We start from the raw sequence: 19,031 nt of genomic DNA, 5'->3' as shown, positions 1-19,031 counted from the left end.
TTAGCTCTCATCAGCTAGCCATACCCTTACTGAGAATCGAGCCTGTGCTGTATTGCCTCTTAGGCAGATGTATTAACCACTGAGCTACAGAGCTCGACTCCTTATCAGCGAGGCCAGGGTGAAAGATATATATTTAAAGTCACAACCCCTGGTATGCCCAAATATGGGAGGAAGTTCACTACTTCCATTCTCTGTCATTCAGCTCGTCACAAGAGACCATCCAGACAGAAAACCAATATTTTTACTGTTGCCTTTTTGTTACATTTGTTATATTTGTGCTGATAAATAAATAAAGGGAGACTAGTATAGATCTATTTCAAACTATTTAGCTCTCATCAGCTAGCCACACCCTTACTGAGAATCGTCCTCAATTTATGACCTTAATCAAAGTGCTCAAAATTTCTGTTGCTAAGTGAGACATGTGTGAAGTGAGCTTTGCCCCATTTTACAACCTTCCTTGCCACAGTTATTAAGTGAATCACTCCAACTTAGTAACACACACAGTCATGAAGTGAATCTGACTCCCCTGTTGTCTTCGCTTGTCAGGAAGTCGCCAAAGGTGATCACATGACCCTGGAACACTGCAGTCGTCATAAATATGAGTCAGTTGCCAAGCATCTGAATTTTGGTCATATGACCACAGGATGCTGCACTGGTTGTAAGTGTGGAAAACAGTCATGTCATGTTTTTCAGTGCCGTTGTAACTTTAAACGGTCACTGAACAAACTGTTGTAAGTCTACATTGTATTGGATTAAAACACGCAAGGAAATAGCAAATCAATTCAAAGCTCCTGCTTTTTCCCCCTTCACCCCTTTGAAGAAAAATACTGATATTTTAGGCAGGGCCGAAAAATGAATAAGGCTAGCAAAGAACAGCAGGAGAAGGAATAGGATAGCCATCTCCAGCAGGAAAGAGGATTTTAGTAGGGCCAGCAGTGCTGACTGAACTATATAATGCCCACATTTGGCAGTCATGGAATCCTGGTGTGTACAGGTAGTCCTCGACTTACAACAGTTCATTTAGCGACTGCCCCAAGTTACAGCAGCACTGAAAAAAAGTGACTTGCAACCATTTTTCACACTTAATGGCCATTGCAGCATCTGCATCGTCATGTGATTTACATTCGAATGCTGGACAACCGAATTAGCATTTACGATGGTTGCAGTGTCGCAGGGCCACGGGATCACCCTTTGCAGCCTTCTGACAAGCGCAGTCAATTGGGGAAACCAGATTCCTTTAACAACTGCAGTGATTCAGTGCGTGACCCGTCAAAACCGCGGAGGACAAAATCGCGCTCGACGAAAGCGCGCATGTGACATCATCACAGCGCGACGAAAAAAAATTAAAAATTGAAATAAAATTAAAATTAAAGCAAGCCGATTCACATAAAGGTAAGGGTTAGGGTTAGGGTTAGGGTTAGGTTAAGGGTTAGGGTTAGGTTTAGAGCGTTAGGGTTACATTTAGTGTTAGGTTAAGGGTTAGCGTTAGGTTTAGCGTTACGTTAACGGTTATGTTTAGGGTTAGATTTAGGGTTAGGTTAAGGGTTAGGTTTAGGGTTAGGTTTAGGGTTAGGTTTGGGGGGGTTAGGGTAAGGTTTTCACTTTTTTTTTACATTTTTCGATCACAGCGCGATGTTTTCGTCGCGCTGTGATGACGTCAAATGCACGCTTTCGTCGAGCGCGATTTTGTCCTCCGCGGTTTTGTGGTGGAACCATTCAGTGAACAAATGTGCCAAGAAAAGTTGCAAAATGGTTAAATGCACTTAACAAATTTCTCAGTTAGCAACATGAATTTTAGACTCAATTGTGGTTATAAGCCAAAGACTAGCTGTACCCTGTTGGGGTTGCCGTTTTGTTTCTGGTTTTATCTTTGGGCCTTTAATTATTACATGTTTGTGACAGCAGGACTAAGCTTGCAAGATGAAAGGTTGGCAGTCTCAGCTCTTCTCCCCTTCTGGGTCTACACACCCTACCTCCAGCTCCTGCTTTGGTATGCAGTTTGGTCATTCTTGCTGGGAATGCTTTCCCTAGCATCTTCTCCACTAATCCTGACATACAAGCAGGATAAGCTTTTCACACCTTCTGTCACTTTCTGGTAATTTAAAAGGAAGAAAACAGAGAGATAGATAAATAAAATTCTATCGCATCATCTACTGTCCATGTAGTATTGAGGTTTGCTTGATTATGGAAAATAGCCCATTCTTTCCTCTCCCCTTTTCAGGAGCTAGATCAATCTCACAAGAGGCAAATAAAATAAAACCTTATTTTAAAAACAAAAAGGGAGAATGTAAAAATTATTTTTGGCTTTAAATGGTCAGAAGCAAAATATTCAAATGCAAAGCAAATTCTTAAACCAAAACCCAGTTGTTGCATTTTAAAAGGATGTCCCATAAGAAAATATAAAGGTTTGGCTAAGTAGAGATAATGCTGGCCTGCTCCTATTTAGAACTAATTCTATTGTAAAGGAGTCCCAGTCTGTCAGAAGACAAAGACACTGAGTTTGCATTAGACCAGTGTTTCTCAACCTTGGCAACTTGAAGATGTCCGGACTTCAACTCCCAGAATTGAATTCTGGGAGTTGAAGTCCGGACATCTTCAAGTTGCTAAGGTTGAGAAACACTGCATTAGACAATATATATCAAAAGTAATAAATTACACTAAAAAAGCAGAGATTCAAAATAGAAGTAATTGCCATGCAGTATTTCTAGCTCAACTTGCCTACCATAAATTTCCTATGACAGTCTAATGACTGAAGCCAGAGTCCCATTCTGGCTTTGGGCCTTTTCCCAGCTTCATGTAGATTATAATCTTTCTTTCAGAAGTTCAGGAAGGCTCTGTACTGAGCTTGTTTTTCATTCTCTCACAGAACTTTGTGTCATTTTCAGAAGAATAAAAGTTGTTCCACTTGGAGAGGGAGTGGTTCTGGGAATGGCTTCTTTTGTGACGTGCTAAAAACCTCTCTCCTCAGGGAGGTCCTGCTTGAGACAGAGACATGGGTACTCCCATGGGAATGGGGCAGAGATGGGTTCCTACCAGTTCGCACCTATTCGGTAGAACCGGTTCGTCAAATCTACCGAACCGGTTAGAAGAGGTTCCACCAGTGGACCCGGAAAGCAGGCCACACCTACAGAAGAGGTTCCAAAAATTTTTGAAACCCACCACTGCTACACACACACACACACACACACACACACACACACACACACACACACACACACAGACTGACAGAGAGAGAGAGAGAAAGAAAGGAAGAAATAAATAAAGAAAAAAGAAAGAAAAAGAATGAGAGAGAGATGAAAAAAAAAGAAAAAAGGGACAGAGAGACAAAAGGAAGGAGAGAGAGAGAGAGAGAGAGAGAGAGAGAGAGAGAACACATGGCTGGCAAGCCACTCCCACCAGGTCACATGGCCGGCAAGCCATTCCCACAAAGGATGCCACACCCACAGAGTAGGTTCCAAAATTTTTTGAAACCCACCACTGCTACACACACACACACACACACACAGACTGACACAGAGAGAGAGAGAGAGAGAGAGAAAGAAAGGAAGAAATAAATAAAGAAAAAAAGAAAAAAGAAAGAAAAAGAATGAGAGAGAGATGAAAAAAAGAAAAAAGGGACAGAGAGACAAAAGGAAGGAAAGAGAGAGAGAGAGAGGGAGAGGGAGAACACATGGCTGGCAAGCCACTCCCACCAGGTCACATGGCCGGCAAGCCATTCCCACAAAGGAGGCCACACCCACAGAGTAGTTTCCAAAAAATTTTGAAACCCACTACTGGAATGGGGATTTTATTTCTGTGAAGGCTGGATGATAAGGGTAGTTTTGGAACATTGAATTTTTTTTCAAAGTAAACCTGTAGAAAAAAAACTGGAAAAAACTGGGATAAAGTGTTTATCCTGTAAAGAGTAGCCAGAGAATCAAATATTTACCATTGTCCCCATTTCTGACAGGGAGTTATAGTGAAGCAAAGAGCTCCATGTTCTATATGATATTACTGGGCATGTGGAATCTTCCTAGACTGCCTGTGGAGGTAGGGGGACTAAGGACATTGTTTTGCAGTGGTTCTACTGCTAGCTCAGTGGGCAGTTCCAATCAGTGGTGGGGAAGAAGGTATCTGCCTGGTGATCACTTCCTTGTGAGATGCTGGAGGAGTCAGTCTACCCCTCTTGCTATTTAATATGTGTGAAACTGCTGGGAGAGGTCCTTCCATGATAGACTGGTGATACTCAGCTTTATAGTATCCGGGCCTCATTGGAGATTTTGAATACAATTTCTTCCACTGTTTGAAGATGTTTGGTTATCTTGATGGAATGAAACAGGTGGAAATTGATCCTTAACAATCAGGTTAAGTTACTTAGCAAGACTTAGTTGTATATTCTCCTCTGTCAATCTCCAGAACTCACAGCTATAATGGGATAGATTGTTGACTGTTGTGGCCAGGAGGGCGATTGGGGAGCCAATTATGGCCCTTCTGAAGTGGGAAGAGCTACCACAGTGATTCCCTTTTCACCACAAGGTTATAAACTTCTGCAATGTGTTTTACATGGAGCTGCCTTTGAAAATCACTGAGAAAATACAGATAGTTCACAATGCAGTAGCATTTTGCTGACTGGCATACAGTAATTGCTATGATTACATCTATCTGGCATGTTGTGAGTTAGTTACTAGTAGATTTCTTAGTGCCATTCAAAATACATCTACTTATACTTATAAAATACATCTCCAGGGCCACCTATTCCAACCAAATGTGGAACCAGAAGTGGGTTGCTCCCGAACCAGTAGTGGTGATTTGCCCTAGGTCACAGAACCGGCAGTGACCCAGGCTGGCCACCCCCCCGAAATGGTTCCTTGTTCTCTTCTGCCATTGCCGGCATGTTTCTGTGCATGTGCAGAACAATTTATAGTCACCTGTGCGTGGTGATTTGATTTGATTTGATTTGATTTTATTAACATTTGTAGGCCGCCCTTTTCCCTGAGGGGACTCAGGGCGGCTCACATAAAATCAGGGAGGGGAAGTACAAACAGTAATATAGACACATATAATAAAAGTAATAAACAACATACATTCATCATTTGGGAGGGGCAACTATCCTTGTCCCCAGGCCTGACGGGCTAGCCAGTTCTTGAGGGCTGTGCGGAAGGACTGGACGGTGGTGAGGGTACGAATCTCCACGGGGAGTTCGTTCCAAAGGGTCGGGGCAACTACTGAGAAGGCCCTCCTCCTTGTAGTTGCCAGCCGGCACTGGCTGGCTGATGGAATACGGAGGAGGCCCAATCTGTGTGATCTAATTGGTCGCAGGGAGGTGATTGGCAGGAGGCGGTCTCTCAAGTATCCAGATCCACTACCATGCAGGGCTTTATGAGTGATTAATAGCACCTTGAAGCGCATCCGGAGATCGACAGGTAGCCAGCGCAGCTCGCGGAGGATAGGTGTTATGTGGGTGAACCGCGGTGCACCCACAATCACTCGCGCGGCCGCGTTCTGTACCAACTGAAGTCGCCGGATGCTCTTCAAGGGCAGCCCCATGTAGAGCACATTGCAGTATTCCAGCCTAGAGGTCACAAGGGCCCGAGTGACTGTTGTGAGTGCCTCCCGATTCAGGTAGGGTCGCAACTGGCGCACCAGGCGAACCTGGGCGAATGCCCCCCTAGTCACAGCCGTCAGGTGGTGGTCAAACGATAGCTGTGGATCTAGGAGGACTCCCAAGTTGCGAACCCTCTCTGAGGGGTATAAAATTTGACCCCCCAGCCTGAGTGATGGAATATTGGTCGAATCTTTGGGAGGGAAACACAACAGCCACTCGGTCTTTTCTGGGTTGAGCACAAGCTTGTTAACCCTCATCCAGTCCCTAACGGCCTCAAGGCCTCGGTTCATCACGTCTGCCGCTTCATTGAGTTGGCACGGGGCGGACAGATACAACTGGGTATCGTCCGCATATTGATGGTATCTGATCCCGTGCCTGCGGATGATCTCTCCCAGCGGTTTCATGTAGATGTTGAATAGTAGGGGGGATAAGACCGAGCCCTGAGGCACCCCATATGTTAGGGGCCTAGGGGACGATCTCTGCCCCCCCACTAACACCGACTGCGACCTGTCCGAGAGGTAGGAAGAGAACCACCGCAACACGGTGCTTCCCACTCCCACCTCCCGCAGTCGTCGCAGAAGGATACCATGGTCGATGGTATCGAAAGCCGCTGAGAGGTCAAGGAGGACCAGGATGGAGGAATGTCCTCCATCTCTGGCTCTCCAGAGATCATCGGTCAATGCGACCAAAGCGGTTTCTGTGCTGTAACCGGGTCTGAAGCCTGACTGGAAGGGGTCGAGATAGTTTGCTTCCTCCAAGGACCGTTGGAGCTGAAAGGCCACCACCTTCTCAACAACCTTCCCAAGGAAGGGAAGGTTGGAGACTGGGCGATAGTTATTAAGAACAGCTGGATCCAAAGATGGCTTCTTTAGGAGGGGTCTCACCACCGCCGCTTTCAGTGCGGCGGGGAAGTTCCCCTCCCGAAGAGAGGCGGTCACAACCGCCTGGATCCAGCCTCGTGTCACCTCACTGCTGTTAGTAACTAGCCATGAGGGACACGGGTCCAGAACGCAGGTGGAGGCACTTACAGCCCTCATGGCCTTGTCCACATCCCCGGGGGTAACATCCTGAAACTCAACCCAGAGATGTTCCACCTGATCCTCCTGTGCCTCGGCTGGAACTGCGGGGATGGAGTCCAAGTCCGACCGAAACCGAGCAATTTTGTCCGCTAAGAATTGGGCATAGTCCTCAGCTCTGCCCTGCAAGGGTTCCCCCGCTTCCCTTTTATTTAATAGGGAGCGGGTTATCTTAAACAGGGCGGCTGGGCGGGACTCAGCGGACGCAACCAAGGTGGCTATGTGAGATCTTTTCGCTGCCCTAAGTGCCCTGGTGTATTCCTTGGTGCAGGTGGTTACCATTGCTCGGTTCGATTCGGACTTATCGGACCTCCATCGGTGCTCTAGGCATCTCCTCCGGCGCTTCATCTCCCGGAGTTCCTCGGTGAACCAAGGAGGTCTCCGGGATCCGCCGCCTCGGAGGGGCCGTAGTGGCGCAATCCGGTCGAGGGCCTCTGATGCTGCCGAATGCCAAGCAGCAACCAGAGTCTCTACCGGACTGTGGGCGAAAGTATCAGGAATGACCCCAAGCTCCGTCTGGAACCTTAGCGGTTCCATAAGTCGCCTGGGGCGGAACCACCTGGTCGGTTCCTCCTCCCTACAGTGGGGGTTTGGTCTCCGGAAGTCGAGCCTCAGTAGGCAGTGGTCTGACCACGACAGGGGTATGATGTCGTTACCCCTCAGACCAAGGTCACAAATCCACTGCTCCGAGAGGAATACGAGGTGGTGGGCGCTCGAGCGAGTGAAGCGAACCGGTACCAGTCAGTACAGGAACCCACCCTAGTGTGGAACCCCAATGTAGTGAGTTGATCAGGAGTGTTATGGGATCCTACTGGTTTAACCACTGGCTCGCTGCGAGAATATACTTACCTTCTGGATTGCTGCTTGGGAAGGAAAACAGCTGAGGCGCAGCAATCCACTCTGCCCCATAACTCAGCTGAGAAGATAGGTAGGTAAAGCGCTGGGCGGTTGGGCGGACCCACTTGCTTGTGTATTTGTATTTGTATTTGTATTTTATTATTTGTATGCCACCCTTCTCCGGGAGGACTCAGGGCGGTGAACAATTCAAAGGGGAAAAAAAGGGGGAACATAAAAGACAAAATACAAATAATAAAAGTCGACAACAATTGCACAACCATACATGTCGAGAGGGGAGGGAACTCATCACTCCCAGGCCTGCCGGCAAAGCCAGGTTTTGACGGCTTTTTGTGGAAGCGAACTGGTTCGCTCCTTCAGAGCTACAGGTTTGCCCGAACTGGTAGAATCCCACCCTCGGAGTTGATGCCAGAAAATGCTGTTTCTCAATCACGGCACTAATGCTTTGCCTCCCCCCCGAAACTAGGCTGCCCCCCCTTGATAATAGTGTTTCAGAAATAAAGACCAACCTTTTTTTCAAGGTGACTTTGGGGAATAATTGCTTGATATCTATAGCTGAATTTTATTTACGCTACAATTGTTTTTATTGTGCTCTTTTTTTTGTACTAATATATTTAATAAAATATAGCAGAATAATATTTTCCCAGTAGCTTGTGGACTACAGCTCCCAGAGTCCCTGGCTGCAGGGGGTGGGAAGGGAGGGAGGTTTATTGTGCTCTTATTATGATACTATTTGCGCCTATGGATTAATTTTGCTACTTTATTATGTATGTTTATTGGGTTTTGGTATTTTGCTATTAGCTGCATGAGTCTGGAAAGATTTGGCAACATGCAATTATTAATTGTGATGTATGAGTAATCTGCAGTTAGATTCACAGTCTCAGTAAGACTAGTAGAAACTTAATAATTCAAGTGTTAATCATGGACTTAAGAATGATTAAGATAGCATTTAACAATATAGACAGTTGCAGAAGGTGGTTCAGGGCTGATAAATTAAATATTTCCAGATATCAAGGAAGTCTTTTAGGTATCACTCCAAGTATTCCAATCGTGATTGGTATAACAATAGATTTCCTTTTCCATAAGTGTTCAGCGTCAAATTGTAAGTTGCAGGATTTCATATTTTTTTTCTAATTGTTTTTCCTTAATCCTGGCATCATCCAGAATAGCAACATCAGTGAATCATACTTTTGTTTCTTCAATAATTGTTATATCAAGCATGTTATGAACAGGATGACTGTCTATTTGGATTTTAAAGTCCTGTAACATCTTAACCCTCTCATTTTCCAAAACCTTCTCAACTTCATGGCCCTGATAATTTTTACTCCATTCAAAATCCAAAGATTTTGGATTTGGCAAAGATTCTAATCAATAATTCTAGCAACTTGGTCATGAGTTATAATTACTTTGTGAAATTTTCTTGAAATCATTGATCAAATGGTCAATTGTTTCATCTTTTTTTTAACCAGAAATATACATTTGCTGGTGTTTGTTACATGTTGAATTTTTACCTTCCTGCAGTTAACAGTCAAAACTTGTTCCTCAACCACTAAAATAAAGCCTTCAGTTTCTTTCTTTAATACCCCTGATCTTGTCCAACTACAGCATATGTGAGTTTTTTTATCAGCTTTTCCTTCTATTTCCTTTAAGCATTAACCATGTATTGACTTGTTCTTCCAATTAACAAATTGTTCAATTTTATATTTTTTTCCATGTTGAGCCTTCACTTTTCTTGTTTTCAAAAGCTTTCCTTGAATGATTCCCTTCAACTACTGGTAGTTTCTTCGCTTTTCTTAATTTAATCATTTAGCCCATGCTTTTGTTAGTTTGTTTCAAGTATAGAAGTTCTCTACCCCTTCAACTCTTTGAAAATATAGTCGATCAATATCACTTTTTGGGAGCAAAGTATGGCGGCTTGTCATTAATTTTCTTGTCTTTCAGTCCAAGTTATCACGTTCCATTTGAGTTCAGTCAACTATTTATAGCAAACAAGAAAAACTGCTCAGGTTTTAACTGCTTTCATGATATTTCCACCATTTTGTTTTGATTTCAAAAGTTTCTGAACTTGTTTGATGTAGAATGGATAACATCATCATGATCATTTCTTTGATTTGACTCTGTAATAAATTGGATACTTCCAAAATTCTCAAATATTTGTAGCCGCCTTCTGGTGCTACTGCCTTTATTAAATCTTCATTGTTAAGCTGCATTCGTTGTGTTCAACAATTTTGCCTACCTTTATGGCTATGGTTGCACACTTGTGGATGCTTAATTGCATTCAAATATCTTTACTGAGGTCTTTTGTGCTTTTTAATATGGAAACAAGTTTAGCCTTTGCTTTTCATAATAGTTAAAGTCATCTATATAGAATTAGTATGAAAGTTTTTGGCCAATTCATACCTACAGTTTGCCTTGTCTAAAATTGTTGTCAGCAGGGCCATTGATAGTACAAAAAGCAAAGGTGATAATGAGTCATCTTGGAAAATTTCATGTTTGATTTTGACATCTTCAAATTCTTCCCTGTTAGCCATCAGCTTCATTTGCCAAAACTTCATTGATGTGTTCATAAATTGCTGAACGTTTCTGCTGATTCCAAAAATTTCGAGACATTGAGAATTGAATGTCTTTTTGCAATCTATCCAAGTGTAAACATATTTGCTTTTTTTTTCAAATTCTTTAAAAGAATGTCAATCAATAACTGGTCCTTCGTTCCCTCAAATTCTTGGAGTACCCTTTTTTTTCTACAGGGAGTAAATCTTTTCTTTTCAAATCACTATAGATTTGATTTGCATTTATGCCCATAAGTAACTTGTATGTTATTGGCAAACAGGTGATGGATCTATAGTTTCTAGGATTATTTCCCTTCTCCTTTTCGCTTTGTTTGTTTTCTGATGCTTCCAAAACCTTCTTCATCTGGTCTGCCAATCTCAACCGTAGATTTGTCAGTGATTTTAGCCAGAATCTATGGTGCTCATCTGGTCCAAGAATTTTTGATCTTCTCTGATTGCTTTCATACAATTTCTGTTATTGTAATGTCTTCCATATAAGTACTTTCATTGTCTTTTCATCTTGCTTAATCCATGTTGGATTCCTATTGCATTGTTTTCCTCATAAACCTTTCTAAAATTTTAGGATCTTTTCTTGTCAGGCTTTTCATTATTTGTCAGTCCTTTCCCATTTTCAAAGGTTTTAAAGCATTGATGTCGATTTGCTTAAACTGCAAAATTTGTTGGAATATTCATATTCAATTATCATATCTTTTGATCTTCTCTGCAATAACCATGACACTTTTTTTCAGTTGTTCTATATCATATATATATATATATATATATATATATATATATATATATATATATATATATATATATATATATATATATATATATAGCGTATATTCAATTATTATGGTCCATTGCACAGTCAGCCATAAATTTAGATTGGATTTGGCATTTTTATCTATCTACTATTACTATTCTTATTTGTTCAGAATTTTAGAGAAGTTCTGGAGTCTTTCTCAAGGATTTTAAGAGCCATAAGTGGCATTTAAACAGAGGCACTTTGAACGTGTTTTAAATAGACAGTTAAATTCTTTTTATATTTCATCACATATTAAAATACTTTAAAATGCAGCTAGGTTCTGTATTTTAAAATATTTTTCCATCTTGGTTTTAATGTATTAGATGCATCATGTGATGTTTTTCTTCTGCTTAATGACATTAAATTTGTGACTATTCATTAGCTAAATATGGAATTTGTAGCTACCAACTGTGGTCATGACCTTTTAATGTAGATGTTTTTAAGAGGGGAAATACCCTTTAAACAAAAACCTACAGAATCAAAAATTGTTTGTCCTAACTACCAGTTGACAGTGTTATTGGACATATATCCTCCTTGCAAACTTCTCCATTTGTTGTTGAGCAGTCTGCAGAATGCTGAATTAGACTAGCCTTTGGTGTGACCCACAGGGCTTTTCTTAAGTTCATACGAAAAAAAACCACCTTATTATGGCAAAAGACCCAATGGTGGGATTAAGCCAGTTTGTGCCTATTCGGGAGAACCGGTTGGTAACTTTCTAAGCAGTTGGGAGAACCGGTTGTTGGAAGAAATCTCCTTTTGTTTTTTTCCACTTTACAGGGCTAATTCTGTAGGGAAGGCAGGAAGGAAACATTCTGGTGTTGTTTCTAGCCTCATCTTCATTGTCCTGCTTACAGAAACTGCCTCTCTAGTTAACCCTTATTCCATTGTAACAGCTAAAGCGAAGCGCCCATCGATGTGAGTGACGTTGAGGTAGCCATGCCCACCCAGTCACGTGACCACTGAGCCACGCCTACCCAGCTGGTCATTAGGGCAGAGAACAGATTGTTAAATTATTTGAATCCCACCACTGAAAATACCAATAAAGCGGTACAATTCACAAAGGGTATAGAAGTATAAAACTATAATATAAAAAGCAAAGGAAGTTACTATGTAGGGAAAACAGGCCCCATCATAGGAAATCCAGGCCTAAGAAAGAATAGGGCTAAAATATGGTTTTAATTTATATTTTTACAAAAATTCACATGTGCGTTTGTGTGTATGTATATAAAAGTAGTACAGAAAGCAACTAAGTTTAACTCTAAATATAAAAAGGAAGAAAATATAGAAGCAGTTGCTGAAAGGAGATGGAAACTGGCACACAAGGAAATGAAGAGCAAAAATAGAGAAGAGCTTTTTAAAAGTTGCTTTATGTTTAAATTGTATATCACATATACAGAATGAAAAATGACTCAAAGAACTTTATAAACAACTAAGGATCAGAAAGTGGGGCTCTCGTTTTATTTCTTTTTCTGTTTGTTTGCACCGTAAGGAACATGTTAACTAAAATTATGAGAAAGAGGTTGGCCAATATAGAAATGGCAATTGTTAGAATAATGGCTGGGATAAGACATAGCCAGAAAAAGCTTAGGAAGTGGATTTAATCTGGAGAACATATTTAGAAGAAGCCTGAGAAGAGAGAGAGAGGAGCAAGACAATAAAAAATAACTATGTATTTAGAATATAACCAATGACTACAGTCTCACATTGTCCTAAATTGTGTGCTTAGAAATAGTGTGTTGACTAAGCACATTTCTGTGGCAACATCATAGATTATGCTGCAATGTAAATCATGATTTCAGTCTTGCTGCAAGACTGTTGGTGGCGCAATACTGGAAGAAGGAAGACTTGCCTACAACTCAAGAATGGACATTGAAAGTTACAAACTTAGCCAAGATGGCTAAAATATCGGCATATCTTAAAGATCACTCAAATGAGAGAGATAAACGAGACTGGAAAAAATGGATTGACTATATACAAAATAAATACGGGACCAAGAAATTCCAGTTAGCCTATGCTTAAGATCAGAAATGATTTAAATTGTTTAAAGTTAGTTCAGCAAGAAGAAGCTAAGGTCAATGTAGAATGTCATTAATTTCTTTATTTCTTTTTTCTCAATAGATTTTAGACTGTGTTTGTTAAAAATCCATACCGTGTACGGGTTCTGGGAAGTCGGGGGGGGGAGGAGGAGGGGGGTTGGGGGGGAGGGGGGAGGGAGGGAGGGGTATACATTAGGCTAGACAAGAATTTGGTGGTAAACTAGAATTATTTTGACACACACAAAATTGTACTTCGATGTCTTACTGATTGAGGAATGATGAAATGTTTGTTTTAAAAGAAATAAAACCTTTGAACAAAAAAAAAAAGTAAATCATGATTTTAAAATCGATTGGTTCATATAACATGCTAAGGTAAAACATTGTATTTTAGGTTGATGTGGTAACCTAGGTATTGTTGGACATAGCAAAAGAGCTTCTAAATAAAATTGCAACCAGCCTGCTAATAGCTTTTTGCTGGGATCCAGTTTTCTTTAGCAGAAGCCTTTCCTGAACCCGTTGCCCTCCAGATGTATATTGAAACTGCAATTTTCAGAATCCCCAGCCTGTACAGACGGTGACTATCCTGGCTTGGCATTTTAGGAACTTTATTTCTGGCACATATGAAGGACGCCAGATTGGGGGGAAATGGTTTTGTAGAGACAAAATATTTCCAAATGCCTCGGGAGAGGATGTTTCATGGCCATGACAGTCAGAGAGCAGTTTCATGACCATCTTGAAATAATCTGACAGTGTTTTGAAAGAAAGAGGATGTATGACCAACCTGCAAGATACATTTTATGAAACCTCAGTTTTAAGGAAAATAGAGCAAACAAATTAGTCCCAGATCAGTAGATCAAGAGTGAGTTCTGATTTTTTTTTTTTTTAACAAAAGGACTGGTTATTAGCAGAGAACTTGGGAAGAAAACTGAACTGTGCCTGAAACTAGTCTACAGTACCAAATGAATCGTTTGAGCAAAGTTAGGCTCTGAGGTTTATTTTTGGGACTTTCCCTGTAAAATAATAATTAACTTCCAAACCAAGTAAACTGGTTCTGCTTTGTTTAGGAGAGACTCTTTGATCTCCCAAATCTTCTCCTGGTAGCATCACTTTTATTATCTCTGTTTTCTGTCCCCATCCAGGTCATAGTGGAGCCCATTCCTCTGGAGACTCCTGTCCTTGATGAGAAGGTGCTAGTGAAAGTGGAGGAGAACCTGGACCTTGACGAAGAGGCAGCTGCTCTGATGGTTTTAATGGATGGCGGAGTGAAGGAAGAGACAGCTCCTCCTGAGAAGTCTTCTCCGGAGAAGGAATCTGTGGAGGCCGATCTGCAACAAGACGGAGAGAGGCTACTGAAGAAGGAAGCCCAGTTATCTCCCAGCCTGGTGTCTGTTTCTCTTGAGGGACAGCCACAGAAGGGCAAGAAGCCTAAAGTCTTGGAGCTTCCTTCATTGCCAACTCAAGAGAAAGTGAATGCAGCTGTTAACAGCCTCCTGGCGCCGGGCGGGACGGGAAGCACCTTGACACCAACCACGGTTATTTCCTCCCATGCACTGGTGAGACCATATTTTTTAGCAGGTCTTACTGGATTTTGATCCGTTCCCACAAACTTAAGGATGCAACTGGGGATTCCTTTCCAAAGTTAAAGGGATCTGGTTTTCATTGTGGATGCATCTAATTTGAATGGGATGTTTACTGTTTCCTTGGAGTGCCAGGCAGAAAAATGGACAGAGGTATCACACTGTTTCTTTGGGTTTGGGCAGAGATTAGCTGTAGTATTTAAGACACAGAAAATAAATGCGAAGTAATGAATTAAAGGCATAAGATAATAGAGAAGAAAAGAACATATAACTAATTCTAATTTACTGTTCACTTTTGGGGTGAGGGGTGTGCCTTCGAGTTAGTGTTGACTCCTGGCGACTGCTGAACATATCCTGCAGTATTCTTGGCAAGATTTCAGAAGTGGGTTTGCTTCCCTCCTAAAGTTGAGAGTAGCCCAAGGTCATCCAACTGGCTTTTTTGTCTAAGGCAGGATTAGAACTCACAGTCTCTTGTTTTCTACCTCAATAACTACTGTGCCAAACTGCTCCATCCGTTCACTACACCTCTTATTACTGTTCTTTCCTTACAGTCTATCCTTGCTTTCACCACATCCATGCCCTGATTCGTACATTGTCTTTTGTTCTTAAAACTTCTCATCTCTCTCTTTTTGAGAACCTCATCAATTCCGTCTTACCCTGAATCTCATATTTCCCTTTCCACTTGATCCAGTCACTCTTCTTGGGCACATCTCTCTTAATCCCACCTGCCTATCAAAACTTCCCCCCTCCCCCTCTTGTAATATTCTCTATATAGTTCTACAGTTTCTTCTATCATCGCCACCATACATATAGCCGTCTGTCTACTATCCACTTCATGGCTTGTCTTGGCATATAATTTGGTTTAGTTATTTAAATTACCTGACTGCTTAGAGAGGCATGCCAAACTGGGGAAGAAGTGTGTTTCTATTGAAATTTCAATGAGAATATCGGTCTCTTCTCAGAAATTAAGAGAGCGCTATTCCTATGGCAAAAACTTTTTTTAAAAGCATTACATGAATTCCATCCCCCATAAGAAAAGGAAAAAGCCCACTTACCGGGTGATTCAGCTTGCCATGGTAAGCACTCAGTGATCATACAGAAATAACACAAATGAGTACCTTGTCGTACCTTACTCTGCTGCATGTTGAGAAAAGTGATTGATGGTTGGTTTTACCATTGATAGACAATACTCAGTGGGTGGAGAAGGGTAGCAGGGAACCCACCAATCATTGCCCTAAAACAACGTCACATTAAACTGCAGGTAGGCTTTGAAGGAAACATGTCAACATGCTTCCAATTCAGGAATGGTAGGAAAGCACATTAATATAGCTGATTCATGCTCTCTATGTGACCAAACCACTTCATTGTACTTCTTTAACATGGGCACTTAATTTTTACATTCCTCATACGTCCTTTCATCACTTGTTCATTCCCAGCCGTACCTCTTTTTGTATACTTGCACACCTCTTATGTATCTTATTTTCCACTGCACTCAAAATACTATTATATTTCTTCTGACATTTCCAACACTCATATAATGGAGTGTGCAGAATCATGTTTTTGTACATAACCATTTCACTTCTTTTGATAAACATTCGTTTCTTGCAGCTGACCATATATTTCCCATTACTTTTCCAGAAATTCCATCCATTTCCACATATTGGTAAACACTCACTAAATGTATGCATTTATTTAGTTGCTCTTTTTGCCCTTTATGTATGTATGAGTTGCATATGGTCACATACCATGTAGCATAATTGCAAATAGTCTCAGGCCAGTAAATGGAATTATCTGCATACAAAAGGACATGCATATTCATTTCTCTGACTAGCACATCTATAATATCACCACAACCATTCCTTATTTATTAACTTATTGCATTTCTGACCCACTTTCCTTCCCGCCACATCGCCACTGTCTCAAGGTACAACATCAGATATTCTCTTGCTCTGTTCTTGCTGTTGGAATGATTCAGGAATCATGTAATATATTTCACTTGTATGCCACACCTGTTGCATTCAGCAGCCTTCCTTCAACTCCACATTCTTGGAAAACATTCCATACTTGGCACTTGTTTATCTTACATTTTTTTTCTCAATTAATAAATTTGAGTTAGACTTTCTCATATTCATATATTTATCAGGAATCTGCCCAACAGCAAAAACCTGAATCCTCATGTTTAATGTGCATTCCTCCTAAATTAACAAAGCCTATCTTGACAAAACTGTACTCTTGGGCCAGCATGTTGACAAAATTGCATTTGCTGCCAGTAAATGGTGCTGTCCTTAAAGCTTTAACGTGGGACCCTTTCAAGGCATCAATTGATCCATTCTGTGGTTTTGTATTCCTTTCTAGCAACCAGCATTATGTACCTGAAGGGAGGTGGTGATGGTGGGGAAACTACAATCACTTTCCTTAAGATGTGCATTGATTGGTAACTTGAGTTACTTTTCAAGTTCCCCAAGGGAAAATTCACTGCTGTAGTGTAGACCATGCGTGAAGCGAATTTTGGACACATTTTTAGGGGTCTTCTAGAATAGCAGAACAACTGTGGCCCTTACTCAAAAAAAAAAAAAAATGCCAAGGAAACAGGTTACACGTGAGAAACAGTGCAGGGTGAACCCTAGGCATGTTGGAACAGTTTTCTCTGGTTTTATCTCATGCAGCCTTTCAGTTGGAAAGGCAAAGAAGGAAAATGTCTCTTTAATACCTGCGGAAAAATGAGAATATTCGCAACGGAAGAGTGCCAACTCTCTCCTTCAAAATCTTTCCTTGTCTTCTTTGTGAGAACCAAACTTGGAAAAATTGGTCAATGCACTAAGTGGCTATTTTGAAGAATTGGGATGTTGCTGGTTTTCCATGTTAAATTTTTCTTGTTGTTTTATTTTGCTCTTCTTTGCAGACTCCAGTACTGCTCACCCCAAGTTCCTTGCCACCCACCATCCATTTCTGGAGTACCCTGAGCCCCATTGCACCACGCAGCCCAGCCAAGCTTTCCTTCCAGGTATGGTTTGAAATCTACATCATCTGTGAGGGGAGAGGAAAGGATGTCTGTGAGGGGAAGGTAAAACCTGAGATTGGGATCACTAATAGTGAATGGATTTGAAGTCATAATTTCCTGAGAGAGTGGAAAAATAATCAAGTTTGGCTCATGAAAGAAACACATGAAGGCTCTATGTGTGGGATGTTTGCAGGCCTCATTAGCAAGTATGGAATGAAGAATTGGTTCCACCACAAAACCGCGGTAGACTAAAGCGCGCTCGACGAAAGCACGTACGTGACATCATCACAGCGCGACGAAAACAGCACGCTGTGAGCGGTAAACTTAAAATTAACGCGTAAATCTAAACCTAACCCCCCCAAACCTAACCCTAAACCTAACCCTTAACCTAACCCTAAACCTAACCCTATACCTAACCCTTAACCTAACGCTAAACCTAACGCTAACCCTTAACCCAACCCTAACCCTAACCCTTAACCTAACCCTAAACCTAACCCTTACCTTTATGTGAATCGGCTTGCTTTAAAAGCGCTTTTTAAAGCGCCCTTTTTTCTCCGCGGTCGTATTTGTCGCGCTGCTGCTGATGTCACGTATGCGCTTTAATCGGGCGCGCTTTAGTCTGCCGCGGTTTTGACGGGTCACGGAAGAATTAGTTTGGATTGGGAATGAACTTGGCTATGTTTTTGGTATAAGGCATATTTTACCAGATACCTATACATAAATAAACATTTTACATAAGCACTTCAGTAAAACAAAGTGGTATTTCCTGATAACCTTCCATAGCTAATCTATGTCAAGAAGTGATGTGTTCATAAGTTACTAATAATATCAGTTTCGCTAACCAATTGAGTATTTGGAGCTCTTATTTTTCCAATGCTGAATGAATCTTAAAAGCTCTGTAAGACACGGGCAATCCATTTTTCGGGGTCCAGATAACAGCTTCCATGCAATTGTAATGTAATCCAATAGGATACGAACATCCTAAAATAAACTTGATGGACCTCTTTGTCTGTTATTTTTAATTGAGTCAATTGTGGACCTAATATACAATACAAACTTGGCAATCTGTTCAACAGTGGGATTACAAAGCATTCGTTTCATCCCCCAATTGCCCTAACTTTGTTCTGAATTAATTTAATAATTTAATTTAGCAGTGCCCAATTACAAATGGCTCTGGACAGCTACAATACAATAAAAAAATTTAAAAAAATATTTTAAAAAAACAACTAGCAAGAGATAAGTAAGTGGATATAAGAAAAGTGTAAGGTATCAAATCTAGCCAACAACAAAGCTCAGAAGGGGCCCCAGTCATCCTAAATTCAGGCCTGGGAGAACAGCCAAGTCTTCAAGGCTACTGCTTTTGTTTTACTTTTAGGAATGGCTCTTGTTGGAAAGCCAATGTTTGTGTATGTGGTATGCATGCGTGGAGATTTGGAATGAGGAAAGGAGAAGATGGAGCATTTCAACATTCATGCTTCAAATCATGCCCTTTCAAAATTGTTTTTGAAATTTTTTTCAAAATTGAAAGTCACAAACTTAGCCGAG

The 19,031-nt window shown here is 41.2% G+C and overlaps 1 protein-coding gene across 2 annotated transcripts in view; it reads left to right on the top strand.

The window, feature by feature from the left end:
* Positions 1 to 19,031, top strand: part of ELK1 (ETS transcription factor ELK1) — a 35,480-nt gene that overhangs the window by 9,161 nt on the left and 7,288 nt on the right. For both annotated transcript variants that reach the window (XM_032210290.1, XM_032210291.1), the window contains exons 4-5: positions 14,048 to 14,461; positions 17,388 to 17,489. In XM_032210290.1, coding sequence (XP_032066181.1) covers positions 14,048 to 14,461; positions 17,388 to 17,489 — 516 coding nt within the window. The remainder of the gene's footprint in view (positions 1 to 14,047; positions 14,462 to 17,387; positions 17,490 to 19,031) is intronic.

Source organism: Thamnophis elegans, chromosome 2 (assembly GCF_009769535.1).
Source record: "Thamnophis elegans isolate rThaEle1 chromosome 2, rThaEle1.pri, whole genome shotgun sequence".
Classification (NCBI taxonomy): Eukaryota; Metazoa; Chordata; class Lepidosauria; order Squamata; family Colubridae; genus Thamnophis; species Thamnophis elegans.
Note: the sequence above shows the minus strand (reverse complement) of the source record. Positions and strands in the feature narration are given on the sequence as shown.